General features: G+C 35.6%; 1 protein-coding gene across 2 annotated transcripts in view; it reads right to left on the minus strand.

Annotated features, from left to right (window-relative positions):
* Positions 1 to 22,524, minus strand: part of nlgn4xa (neuroligin 4 X-linked a) — a 607,526-nt gene that overhangs the window by 92,624 nt on the left and 492,378 nt on the right. For both annotated transcript variants that reach the window (XM_039743574.1, XM_039743573.1), the window contains one exon: positions 20,009 to 20,798. In XM_039743574.1, coding sequence (XP_039599508.1) covers positions 20,009 to 20,798 — 790 coding nt within the window. The remainder of the gene's footprint in view (positions 1 to 20,008; positions 20,799 to 22,524) is intronic.

The following is a 22,524-nucleotide window of genomic DNA, read 5'->3' on the forward strand; positions in this document are numbered from 1 at the left end:
CCGATAGAAATTCAATGTTCGGCTTGCAATGGAAAACAAACCTTGTTCTAAATATTCTTTGTATTCCCTGCTTTGTGCTCCACTCAATACGAACTATCATCAGTAATCCAGTAATCCACCAAATATTTTAAATATTGAACTGATGCAGAACACATTTCAAGGTAAAGGAGCTCTTATCTGTTGCTCATATATACAGTAGTCAACTGTTTAAATGTTCTCAAATGTACACACTATTTAACACATGGAAACCACTAGAGATTAAGACATGAACAGATCTTTATACAGACAAAGTATTTGCATTTTATGAATAACTGTGCTCCATATTTAACCTCCCAGCTACATACATATTTCGTATATGCAAATTAGAAATGTTGTTAAATGAAACCATCCCAACTATCCTTATATCACACCCATATGCATCCCAGGGCCCATGCTGATTAATCTTGAAGAAGGCACAGACAGTATCTGAACAATTTATGAATAGATTTCAAAAAGTCTACCTCTCAAAGATCCTGGATTATAATTTGCTTTCATTTTAGTGAGAAGTCAAGCAAAATGACACCTTTTATTGGCTAGCATATTGCAATCTTTTTAGTTAGCCAATAAAAACGTGTCATTTTGCTTGACTTCTCTCAACATCCATAATGGCTAACATGGTACAACACCCTAGTACTACTTTGCTTTAATTGTAATTAATTTAAAGTAAATGTTTGTATCTGGTATGTTATCATACTATGTTTGATCTGTTTAATGCCACTGTAATGTTCAGGTTTTAAAAAAGAAAAATCTCTAAATAAAACCTGAAATAGATGATAATTGTTAAAAAGGAGGCAATATAGGGAGATAAAGGCTGCTAGAGAATAGCAGCACATCTCAAACATGGAAGTCATGCATCCATTTTCAAAGACCTTATTTTAGAAGAAAGGTAACAGCCAAGTTTGGATGGGATGCCTGTCAGTGTCAGGCACACTTACTTTCTTCACTCAGGCCATCATTTAAAAAAAGTCACATATCTGTGGTATTTAGGAGGAAATTGGGATAAAGCACATCGCTAGAGTTTTGAAGCAGCAACTCGCCCCTGTGGCACCCTAGTTACCTCATAATAAAATATTAAGTGTATATATGTAGTACAAAAAGTATAGATATTTATTGTAAGAAGTGAAATACATTGTGGGGTAGAAATACAAATATTACTACAGCATTACAGTGTTTTCATGGTGATTGACTTCAGAAGAGAGGCAAATAGCCCCAGTCGGTCAGCTATCACCTGGCTGTAACAGGGGTGATGAAAGAGACATTTCTGAAAGGACCAGTCTTCGTGTAATGTCTCAGTGGAATAGGGCAGCTGGCAACCCAAATTAGCTTAATCTCAATCATTAATAAAACAAAAAGATATAGTCAAAGTTATCTAAAGCACACAAAGAATGAAAAAGGCAGGAGAATAATAACTTTACCTTGTCTGTTTTTTTTTTTTTTTTATTATTATTTCCCATGATTTATATATTGTATTTGGGAGGGACAATATAATGCAAAAACTACAAGAATCTATCTTGACGATATGTGGAGAGAGATATTTATATAGCACATGATATCTGTTGATAATTGTTATGAAAAAGTACAAGTGAATGTTGACCATTATAATACTCTACTTATAAGTAAAAAACAGTCCTTAATTGTTAAGAAAAAATGACATGTGAAATATGTTCATATCTGTCTGTATACAACAACACAATGATGTGTCAGACATGTTCACAATAAAACATTAAGTCGGTGTAAAGTCTAAGAATAGATAAAAAAGGTCATAAAGGTTTGGAGCATGTCCATGATCTCTGTATAATTTCAAGACTGAAATTACCACAAAAAAATAAAAATAAACCTGTGTAACCTTCTTAAATGCAATATCAAAACAGACTGTCTCATGATAGCAGAGGAGCTGGTTTTAAGGGCTTGGGATTGAAAGGGGTGGGTTTTTGAGATGGGAAAATGGACATGATGTCATTGATGGTTAGAAGAGGAGAGGTATGAAGTGACAGCACCAACCACTGGTCTGGAGTGTTATTACAATCAGACGAGACCCGGAAATTAAAGCTATACAGAATACTAACTTGTAGAGGGTGCATACTTATGCAATAAATTATTCTAAAATTGAATGAATTTGAATTGAAACTTATTTTTGAGTTTATTATTTATTTTTGATAAGTTGTTTATTTTATGTAATTGTTATCATTAACTGTTATCCATCTTAATAAAAGTGTCTGCGTGTCTCTCTGTGTACCTATTATGTTTCTAAGTCTATGCATCACAAACATTAACACTTCTTTTAAGAATTCTACATGGCATATAACGGAGACACATGCATTGCATGGTGCACTGCAAAGATTACTTTGATTTCAACCCATTATAGATGGATAGCACAGCTAGTTAAAATTTTTAAAATAATTGGTAATAATAATCATCATAACCATCAAACAATTTAAATGCATGTATCAAATAACCCACACAAAAAAACTGTAAACACCAAACTATAATGAAAATGTTCTGAATACAATCAAAATAATGACCAAAATAATTTTCTAAGGGGTCCTTTCCATTCATAGTTGCTCCTGCAGTTAGAACACTCTTATTTGGTTCATCCAATTATTTTAGTATTATGAATGTACTGACTTAGCAGTCTTCATGCTTTAGCTTCAGATTTTTATTTGCCTGTGCCTTTGGAAACTTGTAACTAAGGAAAATATGCATTTTTAGTATTATACTTCTAGAAGTGCAATAACCTTGCTAGTTAATGGTCAGTGTGTTAATACTATTTTAAATTTCATAAAGAAATCAAAAAAGTGAGATATATGAACACATATATAAAATACATCTTAATTGAAATAACTTCATTTAAAAGTCATTCAATAAAACTGAGTTTTTTTAGGGGTTAATTCAATAGCACAAATGATTTCCTTATAATATTGCAGTACATCTATTGCAGTTATGATACAATCATAAGTAATATAGTAAGAATCACTAGGATTATCAATGACAATTACCATTTGTCAATTACGTTACCATGCATTTAAATGTAAGATCATTGGATTGTAGGTTCAAATCCTATTAATGTATACTCTATGAATCTGTGTGTAACTCTGTTTGCTTGTGGTTGCTTCTACTCTAAAGAAATGTATAAAAAATGTATGAAAATATTACAAGACCTGAGATTATTGTGAGCCAAACAGGATCAAGAGATGAAAACAAACGCGAGACAAAAATTGTAGTTGAGGACAGGCCTTACCAATAAAGAAAAAAGGTAGTTACCAAAACCAAAATCAAATACCTAAAAATTAAAGTCACAGATGAGAAAGAACTCAAAAAACCTAGCGCCAGGGCCTAGTTGAAACTAAATCAAACTATCGCTAAGATTTGTAAAGAACTCTAAGAGTATCTACTGAGGGATACTGAACCTTTAAAGCCACGAAACAGAATGAAAGTAGGGTTGCCATCTTTCCTAAACAAAAGTAAAGAATGCTATAGAAAAATGGTGAAGGATGGGTTGGGACATTATGGATTTGGATTTGTTTGAGGATTGGGGTGTTTGTTTATAATCAGTCCCCCATGTTTTCCAAAAAGTTTTGATTATGCAAAATGCATTAACTAGTCATTGACAGCAGTTTCACAGCAAACATAGAATCCAAAACGTTGGGGCAACAGTATTACCAACAGCAAGTGCAGTTTGCAGCCAAACTTTAATGTTTAACGTGCATTAATTATATTCATTGACAAAACCAAAAAATAAAACCTAGTAAAAAACAGGTTCTAAAATATTACTATAGCTTCAGCACAATCAAATACATTCCACAGGATTGTTGCAGCAACATCTGTCTTTATTTTTTGTTTTTCAATGTATATGTTAATTTGCTTCTGGCAGCCAAATTTTGTGTTAGAGAAAATTTGAGATTTAATTTAGACAATTAGAGCTTAGATTGTGCTTTACTGTGTGGCAGATATGTGCTAACCTGTTGTCACCCATTATAAAGATAATCATAAATAGTAGGCTACTATTTTATTATATAACTTTATAATATTAAAAATTAATTGAACATTTCGACTATTAGCTCACCTATTACATGGCCGCTATTGCTAGCCATGATTTTGGGTACATGTAGATCTGCCAGAATAATATTTTATATTTTTGTTATTAATCAAATTAGCATATTATAAATATCAACAATGTATACATCAGCTTGAAGTGATGCGTGCAACACGCAGAATTGTGCAATACAATTGTGCTCCCTATCATGTTAACAGCGTGCCTCCTGCTTGACATCACATACATTGCCATGGGCAACATAAAAAACGGATTCAAGTCATGGATAATGGCATTCACATTCAAAGCGATAATGTTATAAATGCCTCCATTTTGCTGGAGGACTCAGAGTCATGCTAAGTAACTGGCTCAGACAATTGGTGTCTGTGTATCTGGCAAAGAGCATGATGCAGGCGAGGCAGAGCAAAAGAAAGCTCACATTGCTCTTTGATGTATATATTTTGCCAACATACCTTGACATGTTTTATTATGTTTTATTTTTATTATTATAAAAGATTGATTATACTCATTGATTGTATTATAGATTATTTTTATACTCTCAGAGTGATGTATAAAATATGGAACTAAGAGCATTCCTATTGATTTGTTGAGGAATGCAACATGTCAGTTTCAAATACAAAATGGTTCCATAAAACAAGCAGCAGGTGACAACAACCCTAAACGAAATACACCTAAAACATTCACTAATTATCAGAGTAATCAGTTGTGCTGTTACGTAAACCATCTTTAGATGGCCATCACAAAAAAATAAAAGTGTCAGCTGTACAGGATGAGGCAGAAAGGATGGACATCTTTGAAATGGCTAGAACTCAACACTAGGTGGAGTGACAGATGTGCTGTAGGTGGCGTTAGGTTCGCGAAGTCTTACCATTTTTTTATTTTCTTTTTAGTTGAAGCCATGGAGCCGTGGACGATAGAACACCGTGTTTTTGTGCATGACTGTTTTGTCAAGAACAACCAATCTATTACTGCAGTTCAGCGTGAGTTTCATTGCCATTTCAATATCCACAGAAATAAAGCTGTTCCCACTCATAACACTATCCTACATTGGGTTAAAGCACTTCGTACACAAGGTACACTAATGAACAAAAGACTGCTGGGGGCTACACGAACAGCATGTACCCCTGAAAATGTGGAAAACGTATGACTTCGATCTGCTCGGAAGCATTCTTCTGAACTTGGCCTCAGTAATCTTTAGGTAAGGCGTATTTTGCATTTAGACCTGCATTTCCATCCTTACAAATTGTCAAATGCTATTTCAACATGAACTGAAATCTTTCAATAAATTTCTTTGTAAGAAAAAATGAACAATTTTGTGATTTTGTAAAAAATGTCCGTCCTTTCTGCCTCACCCTGTATAATACGACACTAATGTTAGTGTGTCCAGTCCCTCTGAGCAATCTGATTGGTCAGTATGACTTTGGTGATGCGGTGAAAAAGGAAGTGTGAGTGTGAGACACATGAGGTGGAATAAAGGCGTATGAGCCACATAGAGAGAGTCGTAAAGACAGCAAGTATAAAACCAGACAGAAAAACGTTGAAACGTGCCTCACAAATAATGACTGAGTCTGAGAATTAGGCTTTATGATGAATCCGCTTGAGGGACGGAATGTCGATTAAGAGATGCTCACACACATAAACACAGAGGAAAGGTACTGAAGGAATATGTAGGGCAAGAGACAGCAAATATTATTCTACTACCTGTCTTTGACAGGTACTGTGGCTAGTGGTTTATTAGTTTGTCTCAGTAATAATGAAGTAGAATAATACTGTATTTTCAAATGAGTTCAATCCAGTTCAGGGTTAACTATCCTGGCAGAAGCATTTTTTAAAAACAGCCTCTTTCCCACCAATCTGAAATTGACAATTATCTTGTTATCTTAGGGGACGTGGGAGGGAAAGCAGAATATATGGCAAAACATTCATATTAGACATAGTAAGAACATGCACACTGCATACAGACAACGACCACAATCAAGATTCAAACTGAGCAACTTATTTGAGACAGCTACAATCACCATTTCTCCACCATGCTTCTCTCTATATGAATACCTTAAGCTTGTTTTTTTTTATCTAAACTTCTATTTTAGATGTATATTATTATACAATTTAGTACAACTCCCACAAAATCCATGTCACCATGAATCACAGTGCTGTGCTTCTGATGCAGAAATTATGCAGTGCTGTGCTACTTTATGAAGAGGTAATGCAGAAGAATGATGTGTCAAGCAAAAAGACTGAGCTTCCACAGCAATGCAGCTTCTCTGCAGAGTGGGAGAGACAGAGATTTTATACCTGAAATGTCCTTTAAAGATTTCACTGACTTTGACTCGACTATGGATGGTAGTGAAGTACAGTCAGGCAAGCAGGAAACTGAATCATTTTGTCAATTAGAAGTAAAGCTTGAGATTGTTTTATTAAAAGCATTGTCTTCTATTTACTTTTATAATGTCATTTTTTGCCATTTCTTTCTGTCCATAATCAATGTATTTACAAGACAGATGTACTGGCAAATCATGGTAGCAATTCTGATTTTTTATCTCTTAATTTGCATTTGATTGACATTTGAATCAGGTACGCCATGTCTGACAATTTGCTTGTGGGACAACTGATCCTACACTGAAGTCTCTCCTCCTGATCAAAATACAGCCTTCACTTCTATTCATGGGAATTTTCTTGTCAAGCACTTGTCTTTCCTTCACATATGTATGATATAAAGTTTTCTTTTTATAATTTTACAGGGAAATATTAGATTTGTGAGTAGGTATTACATGCATAATTCAGCTCAATTCTTACTATATGATTCTGGTTGGCCAGTTTCCTCTACTTGTGTGTTGATATTAGTCATTTAGGTACTTTTTTAGACTTTTGCAGTACTAGGGTGTTTGCACCGTGTTAGCCATTATGAATGTAGTGAGAAGTCAAGCAAAATGACACCTTTTATTGGCTAACTAAAAAAATTTGAAGAGAGGGGCCTTTCACACTATGATCAGAGGCTAAATCAAATAGGATAGATAAAAATGTTCAGGGACTTAACAATGTTATTCCTGTACATTCCTGAAAGAACAACAGGGGCTCTGTGCAATAGATCAGAGATGGAAGCCTCTGATAAAATGAAGCTACTGGTATTGACTTATCCCAATTGTCGGGGTCCACACTTAATTGTTAGCTGAGGATGCATTAAAACTCACACACACAAGATATTAAACTGTATAAGACACTTTAATGATTTATGGCTCACTAGTTTCACAGCTAATTCCAGAGCTATTTTAGATGCAAGGATATATTTTCGAGCTCCTGACCAAGCCCTGTGCACATAGAAGACACTCTAATTAAATGACTAAAGGAAAGCGACTTGATGTAACTTTGTACGAGTCTTCTGTTTTTTTTATTTATGCTAATTCCTTCTTTCTTAGTAGCTTTATCAATGGAGAGAATGTGCCCCAAAACAAATGTTCCACCTCGTTCTTGTTGGCAACATGGCAGAGTGAATTCCTGGTTCTATAAAGGTAATTCTCCCTATTGCATCAACTACACTTCTCTGAAAGTCACATTTCTGAGAGACGCATTTAATACCATTGCAATTTATTTCAGAATGTTTCTCTGCTTGATTGTTTTCTCACCTGACGATCAAACCCAACTTTTGACAAAAAGAACCATGGATCACATATTCAGACCAAAGCAAAAACTGGAATTTCCACCTTTGGACATTCAACATTAATGGGTGTCTTTGTGATTTCTTCATGGAAAGCACACAATCTTCTTATATAATACACTACCGCGGCTGTTTGTTTGTCCAGGAATGCTCAAGTCAAGTGTATTCATGGCATGTTATCGTGCAGTGTGCCGTTACTGGTGTTGAATAAAAGTTGTGTTCAAAAACAAGGCCATTTTGAAAAAGCTGTGATAATTCAATATCTAATGTAACTACATTACTGAAGCAAAATAAAACCGTTAAATTGCATTTCATGATTATTGCAGTTTATGACTTTCACTTTAATTTTTTTTCACAATTCAATTTAATAATATACTGTTGCCATTTATTGATTATTTATTACTAAATTACCTTTTCAGTTACTTAATTTTTTACAAACTGTACACTATAGTTATTTTACAAGTAGCAAGAACATTTAAAAAAAAGGAATAAATGGTAATAGAACTGTATGATTAAATTGTTATTCTAACAATAATTAAGCCAACAGCCATACCACATGCACTTCAGAAGAGGTCCTCCACCTGAAGCTAAGCATATACTGGCCCAGCCAGTTCTTGGATGGAAGACTATCTTGTAAAAACAAAGGTTGCTACTGGAAGAGGCGTTGGTGCGGCCAGCAGGGGGTACTGACCCTCTGGTCTGAATATGGATCCCAATGCCCCAGAGCAGTGAAAGGAACACTGTCCTGTAAAAATTGGGTCGTTCTTCAGATGAGATGTAAAACTGATGTTCTGACTCTCTGTGGTTATTAAGGATCACTAGGCATCCTTCATAAAGAATAGGGTGTATCCCAATGTCCTGGCTGAATTGCCCTCAATGGCCTAGTCATTCTGCCACACCTAATCATGCCAACTAACTGGCTAACTATCTCTCACCTCTTTACCACCTAATAGGTAATGCACAGTGAGTGTGCTGGCACAAAATGGCTGCTGTCACATCAAACAGGTGGATCCTAAACTTCAGTGGTAGTTGAAATGGCTTCCCACTCACTGAAGCCCACTGAGTAGTAAAGAACTACTACCATTATTATTATAAAAGTGAAATAGCTTAATAAAAAAAACTTTAATATTAAATGACAAAAATACTAAAGAAAGGCAAACTCTAACATGATTTCTTTACTTACAAATATCAGATAAGTAATTATGCAGGTTAGGTTAGTATACAGCTATACATGAATGCAGAGATTATTGTCAAGGGAACGGCTAATAATCCCTTTCTCACAATTTTCTGATGCTCTATTTTTTTCTACAGGTCCACGATAAATGTGTGTAAGGTTATTTATGAAGGGCAGCAAACAGATAAATAAGCATTTATTTATTATATTAGCAGTAAATATTTAAGAAACACATAAACACTGGTTTACACATTATATTTTATGTGCACATAACTTCTACATAACATCATGTCATAGAAATGTGGACAATACCCAATGTTTCACAGATTTTATCTAGCTCTGACATTTAAAATTAAGATCACAGCCTGGTCAAAATGACTGCAATCAATTAATAAATAAATGTAAAACTGGTCTGTTGATAAAGGCATTTTAATACAAACTTCTTTAGCAGTGAGTATTACGTGAGGAAATGTACATAACGTTAAAGAAATCATGACTGCTAGTGAAATGTCATAATATATTAAACGTATCGTATGTTAAAATTCATCCTATTCTCAATAAAACAATAATTCAATAACAATGATAGTCTATTAAACAAAATCCATTTTGGCATTATTAAAAATGTAGCTGAAAATCATAGGATTCTACTATGCCTAATGTACATTTTCAATTGTGTTGCTGTATTTCTTTGGTGATTACGGTATGTATTTAATTGTTATTACACTGCAATTTCCCATTTCTTCTGTACTGTGCACACAAATGCAAAGCCACTAGAAACCTTACCATTGAACTGGAAATGCAGACCACATTTTGTTCTCAATCCTGACTCTCTGAATTCTCAAAACCATAACGCTAATGTTTTTCCAGTTTACTTTTTGTGACATAGCTCGTTACTGTTATCAGTTTCTGTCTAAAGCAAACAGACATAAATAAAAATTATTTTAAAGGCTGCATACGGTATATTTAATTTAAGATAATCAGGGATGAGATGCAAATCTATGCTTTACCATGGTTAAAAGAGATATAAATGATCATATCAGTAGTGAAAATGAAACAGCAAATGTCTTACAGGAAAGAAAAAATAATTCTCTTGTTTCCAGTTTTAGACGTAAGGCTTTTTATTTTACAGTAGTGGCATTTTGGATATTGTGGAGAACCCGTTTCTTATTCCAGATACTGTTTTAACAGATATATTTTGGATGGATCTTATCTGTTACGGTCAGACAGTGGGAAAAAAGGAAAGAAGGGAACTGGAGTGATATGTTACATCATCCTGATTAATATCCCTCCTTCTCAAACTGGGACTCAGCAACAAAAATAAATCACTATGTTACCAACACTCTAATGATGAATCATTCCAAATATGTGGCGACTTCTACTACAAGATTTTGGAAGGGACAGTTGCAAACGTCTACCACGATGTGTCATGTTCCATTTCTGTACTCTAATCCATCCATCCATTATCCAACATGCTATATCCTAACACAGGGGCATGGGGTCTGCTGTTGGTAAGCCAACACAGGGTGCAAGGGAGAAACAAAGCCCAGGAAGGGCACAAGATCACCACAGGTCCCACATACCAAGCACATATTAGGGACAATTTAGGATCGCCAATGCACCTAACCTGCATGTCTTTGGACTGTGGGAGGAAACCGGAACATCCGGAGGAATCCCACGCAGACACGGGGAGAATATGCAAACTCCACGCAGGGAGGACCCGGGGAGTGAACCCAGGTTTCCTTACTGCGAGGCAGCAGTACTACCACTGCGCCACCATGCCGCCCTCTGTACTCTAATTAAATGTCTTTAAATGTAAACCTGTGGCACAAATGGACAGCTCTAACCTCAATCTTATCCATTGTACTTTCTCCTATAAGCCTATTAGTAGACAGCAGCTGCTGTCTTATGATGAGCTAAGCCAGATGTTCTTGTCAGTATAATGTGGTGGAAAATGGGTTGCTTTTTGTTATAATATTTCTATTCATCTTGAGCTTCTGCTTTAAATTTCCCTTGGAGAAAAATACAGTATCTACATCTACCTAATAGAAGACAGGGATGGACTAATATACCAGATGGGATGGGCTGACCTTTGCCTGGTCTATAAGGTTCATATAATGGAAAGACAGGTAGACCATCTATCAGAGCTATATACAACCCTGATTCACTAGGTATCAGTCTTGCTTTGTTGCAGTGCTTGTGTGCATAACTTCTGGGAAACCTGTGATTTGTAGTCCCATTGATCAGCCCTGTTGGGGGCAGTGGATGCCTCTGTTGGGAGCTGCTGAGAGCAAGTATCGCTACTTTGGGGTATTCAGTCTGACTTGGAAGTTGTGCCACCTGAAGTACTGCTGGATCTGGCATAAAGGGGTCCACCTCACTTCACTCTGGGAGTTGGGAGTTTGAGAAGCTGGATGACACACTCCTAGGAGGAGTGAAGGAGTGAAAAGAAGAAAAGAAAAGCATTGTGCACAATATTGTACTGTTTTGGAAGAGGAGGCCTGTTGGAATGCTCCTTCTTAAATAAAAATCTGTTCATTTGAACCTGGGACAGTTGTGCTATATCTGAACATAATCTTATATGTGTATGTTGTTTGAAAGCTTCTTGTGTAAACTTAGTGAACAGATAAAGTATACGAGTACAGTATAGGTATGAAAATTCTACAAAGTAATGAATCAAAATGTTACAGATTGTCTGTACAGTGTGGCTTAACATAATTTGCTGCTAGGGTACTTTTTTATATACTACTGAACATTTGTAAACTTCTGTTTTCAGGCCAGACATGCAAAGTAAGGTTCTGATAGAAAAGAAAAATACAAAAACAAATATAAGATGAAAGATTTCTAGTTTTCTGTCATAAAGTAAAACAGGCTATGAGCTATTCAGGCAGTATATTTCACATTTATGATGCAAAATATAATGTACTGCCAAAGAGATTATTTTACTTAACATTTCAGGTAGGTAAAATAAACGAATAGTGTTATTCATTAACTAGACTAAAAGAGGGCATTTCTTCCCATTCAATGAACAGACAGTAAAGATTTTTTTCACGTCTTGTATTATTTATTTTCCTTGCTTTTGAATGATTTTTTTAAAATGTTAAAATGAAAGGTAATGCAAACTTGTTATTTTTTGCCTGCTTTAGATATTTATTAAATTCAATAACACATTTATGCCAAAATGCTCCATGGAAAAAAATAATTAAGTTAGTTTTATTATATGACTTCTCAAAACAATGACATTCTATTTGGTTTCTTTAAATCTAAAAATGAAAATGTGTAATGGAATATACAGTACTTAGAATAGAGTAAAATGTCAGAATGTCAATTCAAATTCCAGTTTGGCTTATTGTTTACCCTTAGTGGTTGGTCTAATAGAGAGAAATGTTGCCTAAGGATATGAAATTATAGTGTAAGTGAGGTTCCGCTGCAAACAATAGCATGCTACAGCAATCTTCCATTATGTGCAGCACCAAGACCTCAAACACAATATATACGCTCAATTTATTATGTAACAGAGCCTGCCATTGGCTTGCATAATATAGTTACTCTTGCCTGTTTTAAAAGAAATATACATTGAAAAAGTAATAAAATCTGTTGTCTTTATTTTTGGTTTTTCCACCTGGGATTCAGTTTTGTGCAGATTTTTGTACACATTGATTTAGATTTTCTGTCTGTGATCTATTTTTACTGTTTTGACTATGACATCATTGTGGTGTGGTTTTTGAATGATTTCTTAGCAGGGTTTTATTTTGCACTTATTTTATCTGGCATTGGTCATGTTGCTGAAGGCTGTAACCCACATGATTGCCAGCATGATGATGCATTGTGTCATCATGAGATCTCCATTTAAGGTGGCTGTGCACAAGTGTAAGCACCCAGTCCTTTCAATAAAATCAAACTCCAGCAGTAGAATACTTTAATTGTTTTAGGAAGGGAAAATTTATTGTTAGTTTATTTTTGACTCATTTTATAATGGCTGGGGTTCAAATTTTATTTATGTTACAGTTACTTTTGTTAATGATTGGCTTTATTCCTTATGCCAGTGTTACAGTCATACGAAAAAATTTGCATAATAATATACTCTACTTTCAACAAAAAAGATAACAGTGGTATGTCTTTCATTTCCTAGAAACATCTGAGTACTGGGGTGTTTTCTGAACAAAGATTTTTAGTGAAGCAGTATTTAGTTGTATGAAATTAAATCAAATGTGAAAAACTGGCTGTGCAAAAATTTGGGTCCCCTTGTAATTTTGCTGATTTGAATGCATGTAACTGCTCAATGCTGATTACTTGCAACACCAAATTGGTTGGATTAGCTCGTTAAGCCTTGAACTTCATAGGCAGGTGTGTCCAATCATGAGAAGGTATTTAAGGTGGTCAATTGTAAGTTGTGATTCCCTTTGACTCTCCTCTGAAGAGTGACAGCATGGGATCCTCAAAGCAACTCTCAAAAGATCTGAAAACAAAGATTGTTCAGTATCATGGTTTGGGGGAAGGCTACAAAAAGCTATCTAAGAGGTTTAAACTGTCAGTTTCAACTGTAAGTAATGTAACCAGGAAATGGAAGGCCATAGGGACAGTTGCTGTTTAACCCAGCAGGTCTGGCAGACCAAGAAAAATACAAGAGCAGCATATGTGTAGGATTGTGAGAATGGTTACAGACAACCCATAGATCACCTCCAAAGACCTGCAAGAACATGTTGCTGCAGAGGGTGTATCTGTACATCGTTCTACAATTCAGCGCAATTTGCACAAAGATCATCTGTATGGCAGGGTGATGAGAAGGAAGCCCTTTCTGCACTCAAGCCATAAACAAGTACGCTTGTTGTGTGCAAATGCTCATTTAGAGAAGCCAGATTCATTGTGGAACAAAGTGCTTTGGACTGATGAGACAAAAATTGAGTTATTTGGTCATAACAAAAAGTGCTTTGCATGGCGGAAGAAGAACACCGCATTCCAAGAAAAACACCTGCTACCTACTGTCAAATTTGGTGGAGGTTTTATCATGCTGTGGGGCTGTGTGGCTAGTTCAGAGACTGGGGCCCTTGTTAAAGTTGAGGGTTGGATGAATTCAACCCAATATCAACAAATTCTTCAGGATAATGTTCAAGCATCAGTCACAAAGTTGAAGTTACGCAGGGTTTGGATATTCCAACAAGACAATGACCCAAAACAAAGTTCAAAATCTACAAAGGCATTCATGCAGAGGGAGAAGTACAATGTTCTAGAATGGCCGTCACAGTCCCCTGATTGAATATCGTCGAAAATCTATGGGATAATTTGAAGCAGGCTGTCCATGCTTGGCAGCCATCAATAGTTGCTACTTTGAAAGCTCAGCCAATGATAAACAAAAATCCATATTTGATGCATATTGCATATTTTCTGTTATATTTTGTGGGTGGTTCCCCAAGAGGCGAGGCTACCTGCTCATTACCACAAGGGACTTCCCCCAACCATATAAAGTAGGGGAAAACCCACAGTCCCTTGTGGTTGATTAAAATACACTTGAGGATGATGAATTTCTTAGATTTGTGATTTTTCTTATGCTTTGTGATTTACTGGATGTTTGATCTTAGCGCTGTATTTCTCGACCAATCTTTGGATTTGTAATTGGGACTTGTTTGTCTTGGATTGTTTTCATAGGCAACTCCACCTTGCCTTTTGTGATCCATAGAGCTTACTTATTGTTCAGAGCATTTTTGAAGAGTATGTCTTTTACTTTAAAAAGATATTGTTTTTGCCCTTGTTGCCAGAAGAGTTTTGACAGCCCTCCCATAATTTTTCTCTGAGGTATTTTTAACCTCTGCAAGTCCTAAGACAACAGTTTAGCTTGCTCCCAGACATTGTTTCCTCTCAATGTAAATTGTTTGTTAGACAAGAAGGGAGCCTGCAAATAATACAGATACTGAGGTGCTAACCATTACAGTTTCATTGTCAGACGCTATATATTTCTTATTCGTGTATGAACTGCTGTATGTTGATGATGTGACTTTTCAGTCTGTGACCTGGAATTGATGCCATTATGGACATTTGCAGAATCAACATGATATACTGTATATATGGCAGTAACTGTTTAGACTCAACTAAAATCTAAGAAGAAGCACTAAGACCCATCAGCTTCTGTTTTCTTTGCATTAAAAGTAGGTTTTTGCAGATTCCAAAACAGACAAATAAATGCTTTGAATTATACATTCCAGCAAAGGTTTTAATAAGCATTTTAAGCCATTACTGACTAATCTTCCTCCTCAGTAATTTTTGAATTTTGAACTAGGAAAAAGAATCAGATCCATGGAGACTTTCCCATGTTCATGCAAGGTAATATTGCTATTTTCCTTCTAGATATGTTATTTCAAGAACTATTGATCATACTATACTGTCCTAACTCTAATAATACAGCTTTGATTTAACTGTCATTTCTGACTGTGCTTTATGTGATTTGGATATCAGTTATACATCCATGTAAATTAGAGTGACACTTTCTATTCAGCTCATCATTATTTGTAGAAATTATCCATCACTAAATACCCGTGTTTACAAATTGATATTTTTTATGAAAATAAACCCCCTTCTGGTGAAACTCTGGGAGAAGCTCTTCAAACGTTTTTAAAGGCTCAAATTATATTATAAATAATGCAATGAGAAGTCAAGCAAAATGACACCTTTTATTGGCTAACTAAAAAGATTACAATATGCAAGCTTTGGAGGCAACTAAGGCTCCTTCTTCAGGCAAGATGTAATACAGAAACTGGAATTCCCTCTGTTTAAATAGGCACAATGACAGATACAAAAGATTGACTATACATTGTTCTCCTCTCCTGCTAAATGAATATTATTAATTTTTAACATTTAAGTTAACCTACTTAAAGGTTTTCCAATGCTGTATCTGTCTCTATAAACTCCCATCAAGAATTTAGTCTATCAGCCACTTGCTATTTACGTGAATTCAAGTGTAAATTCCGGTCATTTTAGATAGATAAGATAGAATTGTGTCTTTTTTCAACTTGCCTTTTTAAAGAAACTCATTAAAAAAATGAATTTAAAGACTGAACTACAGCAAAATATATCCCATTATGGCTATGCTTAACATAAACCATTTGAATTCATCACCTCATTTATGCTAAATATAATAGTGTAGTTCTGCAACATCTCTTGGGTTTAATATTGACTTCATTAAATAGCATGAATCAGTTCATATATGTAAGGGTTAAAATTACACTTAAGTTAAAGATTTAGCTAAACTTAATTTTCAAAACCACTCTGAATGTGCTAAGCAAGATCTTTCTAGCTACTCTCATCTTAATCTAACATTGAGTGAAAGATCCAACACTATGTCTTTACATGTGTCACTTTCTGCTCCAATAGGTTTAAGCTACTATACACATAGAAAAGCTGAATACACACTGGCAATTTGATAGCACTGCAGGCACAACCTTACCTTAACACTAAATCTTACACCACATACTGTATCTCGGTCAGAGTGTGGATTATCAAAAATATACTTCAGTCTACAGCCTGCTTGCCAGATGTTTTAAGCACCCTCTTCCCTTCTTAGTAGACTGCCTTGATATTATTATAAATCCTCATCTTTTAATAGCCCTTTTCAGAGGAACTTTGAATTAAATACCAGATTCTGAAGATCAATTCTGTCATCATAAGGTAGAAAACAGCACTCACTTGCAGTTACTACACTCTGGTCTCTTCAGCCCTTTTGGGGAATGCAATACGACTGTTAGATGGAATACTTAATTTGCTAAGTTTATAGTAATGTGTTGTTTAATGATAAATTAAAATCAATATAGCAATAATTTTAATATTACAATAAAAAATATCAATAGTCTGCCTCTGCAAAGTTTGAAAACAATTAAATGTGTCAGAAATCTTTGTTCGAAATAAGGGCTGAAAGAACACTGATGAAACAAATTCAACATCAGCAGTTAGCAGCAATCGTAGAACATTGCCAACTGACTATAAAGTATTACATGAGCAGAACATTTTGGACGTATTCATGTGTGATACACCAGGCATGAAACCACAAGGCTCTTATCCTTTGTGAACATTTCCATGTAATCCTTTTAACTCTTCATGAATCCTTGAACAGCAATACCATTACCTGACCATCTTCCCAGGCCTTCTCTGTTTCAATCACTTACTTTTCATTGCATTCATTTATGCTAACCTCTCTGTGTTTCCAGGAATTAGCTTTCTGAGGGTAGATCATGATCCTACTATACCTTTAAACCCCAGATCCCCTACCCATCCATCTATTGGATATTCCATTCTCCCATCCATCCATTCTTTGTTGCAGAGAGAGAGCACTTGCAGTGCCCATAAATAGTATTGACCCTCTTGGAAGTTTCCATAATTTGCATTGGTTTACACTGATCAACAGAAAAACACTCTAATGTCCGAGTAGAAACAGATTGTATAAGTATTCTTACAAAATCATCTTAGGCAGCCATGACAGCCTTGAGCCTAAATGCACAGGCCTCTGTCAGTTTTGCACCTCTGGACACTGGCATTTTCCCACAGTCATTTTTGCAGCACTGTTGAAGCTCATTCAGGTTGTATCATGAGTGAACAGCCTTTTTCAGGTTCACTCACAAATTCTCAGTTGAATCGAGATCTAGACTCTGACTTGTCCTCTCCATGACATTAACATTGTTTATTTTTAAACCATTGCTGTGTAGCGTTGTCTTTATGTTTGGGTCATGTCTTGCTGGAAACCAAGGCACAGGTTTTTTGCAGACTGCATCAGATTTTTTTTTCCAGGATTTCCCTGGACTTTTCTGCATTCCATTACCTTCCATCTCAGAGGACGAATGCTGCTACCTACCAGTACTTTGTGGTGGGATGGCATGCTTTAGATAATGTGCAGTGTTCAAACATGGCAAGTAGTATGATGGCCAAAAAGCTAATTTTTTGTCTCATCAGATCTTGGACTCTTTTTCTAGATTACGTCAGAGTCACCCATGTGTCTTCTGCATGTTTTTTAACAGTGCCTTTCTCATTGCCAGTTTCCTATAAAGCTGTAACAGTTGTTGTCTGCACAGTCTATCCAATCTTATCCACAGATGATTGTAACTCCCTCAGAGTTCTCATACATTTCTTGGTGGTCTCTCTAACTAGTCTTCTTCTTACATGATCATTCAGTTTTTGTTGCAAATTTACAGCTGATTGATACTCTTTCCATTTCTTAAGGATTGATTTAGGTGGACTACAAGGGATATTCAATGACCTGGACATTTTTTTGTCTCCTTTCCTGGATTTGTGCTTTTCAAACACTTTTTCACAAAGTTGCTTCAAGTGGTCTTTGGTCTCTGTTGTATTGGTTAGGCCCCCATACTGGCATATCACAAGTTGGACCTTCCAGATAAGGTTCATTTATACTACAATCAATTGAACCCTCAGACAGGTGATCTCCACTGCAATAATGATTTTTTAAAACCAATTGGCTGCACCAGTAATAATTTAGTTGCGTCATACTAAGGAGGATGTGATCAATTATTTTCTATTTATATTGTAACATTTTTCCTTGAGATTTTTCACTTTGGCATTAAAAAAAAGACCTTTCTGTTTATCATTGTTAAAAAAAACATATCCACTGTGATTCATTGTTGTACAATAATAAAATGGGAAAACTTCCAAGGAGCGAATACTTTTTATAGACACCATATCCACTGCTCAACTATAAATGCATAAAATTGAATCAGAATGTTGAAAATGTGTTGGAATAATTGGCAACAGTGCATCGGCTCATGAGGTGGGTGCTTGTAGGATTGGCACACTGTTCAGGGATTATTCCTACCTTACATTCAAAGCTGTAAGTGTAGGATCAGCTGCCACAATCCTGTATGAAAAGGAGTCAGCACATGTATCGATGCTTAAGCCACAAATGCATACACCTACAGTATGCATGGTGAATGTGAAGAAAAAACAAAATCAGATCTCACGGAATGATCGCAACATTAGCAATAGGAATACCACTGATGTCTGCAGATGCTTGTCCTTTGCAGGTGACATTTTATAACCAATATGAAAAGGCACTAATGATCTTCATGGTGATGAAGTAGACTGAAACTTGTGTTCTAATAAATTGGATGAGAGAAAATATTTGTTAAAGTTGCCCAAAATGTACTAAAAATATAGCCAAAGGTTCTTTTAAGGTTTACTGTCATTGCTTAGAAAAAAAATCCAATGTTCTCATTCACTAACTTTTTAAAAATGAACATCCGCTTAAAATTTGCAAAGTTGTAGTTGTCGTAAACAAGCCTTGAGTTTGTATTCAGCTTCTGTATTCTGAAAAATTACATTGTGTAATTAATTATTTAGTTTAAAAACTACATAGTGGGATACAAAGTAATCAATACTACAATTTTATTAAATCACCTGAGCCTTTTCCATTCAAAATGCCAACCTCTAAGCAAAAACACATTTCATGTTTTTCAACTTTATAAATCTAACATTTATTATCACCGTCTAGTCAAGGTGTCTGTTGCACCATGGTCTTCCTGGCTATTTTTCAAACTGAAGTACTAAAGGTCACTGTTGTTTTCATCATTTCTCATAAATAAGTTGTAGAGATAAACACTCGAGCGTATCTCATACAAATGCAATACACCTGATGCCTTATAATGTTTTGATTTCCCTTTAAAAAATTCAGTGTATTTTCCTGGTTTACACCATTTTTTTCTGAGCTTTAGATTTATAAAACTGGTTGCCAGCTGCATATCACAGGTTTTCTTATTTGTATTGTTAAGTTTTATATTTCAACAGATGCATAACTATGGATTTTTCTTTCTTTTGTGATTTTGGCAGCTGGTAATCTATTTTTCAACAGATGTTTTAACACTCAGTAATAAAGATGTTTCCTAAGGTAATAATATTGATGCAACCAATATATATATATGTGTGAAACAGCCTGTAAATGGTTAATATTCCACGGTATATTCATTTTTTTGTGAGGAAAAAGTACTTACTGCTCCAAATGTAGATATTTGAAGCAAAAACAAAATTTTCCATTTTATCATGGCATGATTTCTGTTGCAGGAATATTAGCAACAGCTTAATTTATGAAGAAAATCCAACTTACCCTGTTTTAGCAAAGTTAGTCCAGTAGGTCATAACCACAGCGCTGAGCATGACATCATTCTTGGAGAAATTGCAATTAAAAAGATCTGTTGGCCCAATCATAGGGATTCCAAAAACATAAGGAACTTCATCACCATGGGCTGAATCAGCCCAGCTGGGTTTCATATCACTTTGACAGTGATGATAAAAAGCATAGTAATAGGTTGGTGAACCGTACTGAGCATGTAAGTCGGCGGTTGCAACTGCAGGAGCAACCCACTGGTGGTCAGTAAACAAAGCAACAAGAGTCTTTCTCCGAGTTTCAGGATTCTCTTTGTCAGCCCAGTCAGTATACATGAATTTAATGGTTTCTCGCAGAGTATCCTTCCCCTCCGGGTAGCCATACAAGTGATCCACGAAATCCGAAACAGCAAAGTCAAAGTCGTTCGCAGACACTCCATCCTCGCTGTCCACGATGCCTTCCACAAATTTGAATCCTTCACCTTGATTCACACCGAGCATGATGTCATAATTGAGAAATTCACCCTGTTCCATTAAAATCTGTGGATCATCTGGTATTACATCCCCATCAACGACAGGCCCAAAGGCAATGTGGTATTTTGCTGGAGTTATATATTGCTCAATGAGTTCTTTGTAGTTCTTCATTCGAAGGCATTCAACTAAATCACTGGTATCTAGCATGTTGCAGCCAACTTTTTCTGCCAACATCCTGGTGTACTTGGCAGGCTGGTAGTTAACCGCCCAGCTAGATAATGCAGTCCCACTCTGTATTATTGCTTTCTGAAACAGATCTAAAAATCAAACAGAGAAAAAAAAATCAAAACACAGTATTATGTTGACTATTACTCAGTCTTGCTTTGAATGCAATTAATGGCTTAAACAGACATGTCCTGCATGAAGAATAGTAGCAAAAATTGATGTCAATATCACATTGAATTCCAAACTGTACAGTTACAATTTAATGCTAATAAATCCATTCGTTGTCTTAGCCTACTTACTGAAATCCAGAGGTATCCTTGTACCAGTGGATGCAAAGATGGGTGCAATACAGAAACCATCTTTGGCTGAGAATGATTGTTTACGGTGTGTGTGTGTTTGTGAGCTCCAAAATATGTGAAATCTGAAAAAGTGAACAATAAAATGTAGTAGAAGGTCAGCATCTCATTTTGTGTTGTCACTGTACGTAAGACATAAATTAAGAGGTGCACGTAAAAATCAGAGTAACATCCTTCCAGCCAGAAATCACAATCTTGCTGAAGTCCTTAAATGTATGGGGCACTACAAGAGACATATTCTTAATTACTGCACATCTGGACCATCACAGACACACTGAAACATCAGAGGTAGAAACTTTACATTTGGTGAGGTTTATGGTGGAAACTTTCCTGTGTGCAGCAGGTTTCTTCCTAGGTCTTACCCAGCCCAGAAGAGAGGTATAATCTCTCTGATATGTCCTGAGTCCTTTAACTTCTATGTCTCCTGTACTTTTGGAACAATTAGGCTCGTGAGCTTTGGCCTTTTCTAGTCAAAATTATGTTCTATGTTCTGTACTACTTGCTCAAACCACTTCAGCTGAATTGACTTAGTGCAGAAAAGCCGTTGCTATACACCAAGTTGTCGCTGGAATATCACACATATATTTATTTTTAATGAATATCACATGAGGCTAAAAAGCAGGCATATCCTGAAGCCAGTTTCTTGTGACGAATGGTGCTTTAACAATATACTGTATTTGAACCATTGTAGATATTAATATTATAGATATTAGCATCTGAATTGTAAATGCATTTAGGGACCTTGGGAAACATCAAATGGGCCTGACATCTCTCAGTTACTGACCTTTGACATTACCAGCTATGTATATGGGAACAAGATGTCCTACCATGATTGCTACAGTTACAGCTTTTACATTTTAAATTTAGTATATTTTCATTTGTACATTCACACAAGAATCACATTCAATGTTAAATTAAATGGGAAGACAAATCTAGTAGTTAATCAGTCTTAATCTGGTACCATAATTCCACAGCACAAAGAGTCGCAAAAATGATGTTGAAAAATCTGAGTATGAATAATTAAAGCAAGAAAAAAAATCTTATGGTGCAAAAAATCCAAAACAGAATATAAGCACTAATAACGAATGCTTAATGGCTAAAAGGTTTGTAACTTAACAGAGCAACTACTGTAGATCCTAGACTGCAAATTTAAAAAATACAAGTTATTTTTTGTATAGCACTCCTCACTGAATGAAGACATAGAGCACTGTGAAGAAAACTTGGGTAAAATGAAAGTATAGGTTATACTAATTACTGAATATAGAAATAGAACATATTAATATACAGATTTGTTGAAAACACACAGAAAACAAAGTAAAAACTGATTAATATAAATGGAAATCAACAATATCTGCCACTAATTAACTATTGAACTGTAGCCAGTTGACGCCATAGGAGATTCAAAGACAGACACAGTCACAGACCCAGAGACCTCAGCCAACTAGTTGTCCACCCCGTCCTG

This window comes from Polypterus senegalus, chromosome 2, assembly GCF_016835505.1.
Source record: "Polypterus senegalus isolate Bchr_013 chromosome 2, ASM1683550v1, whole genome shotgun sequence".
NCBI classification, from domain to species: domain Eukaryota; kingdom Metazoa; phylum Chordata; class Cladistia; order Polypteriformes; family Polypteridae; genus Polypterus; species Polypterus senegalus.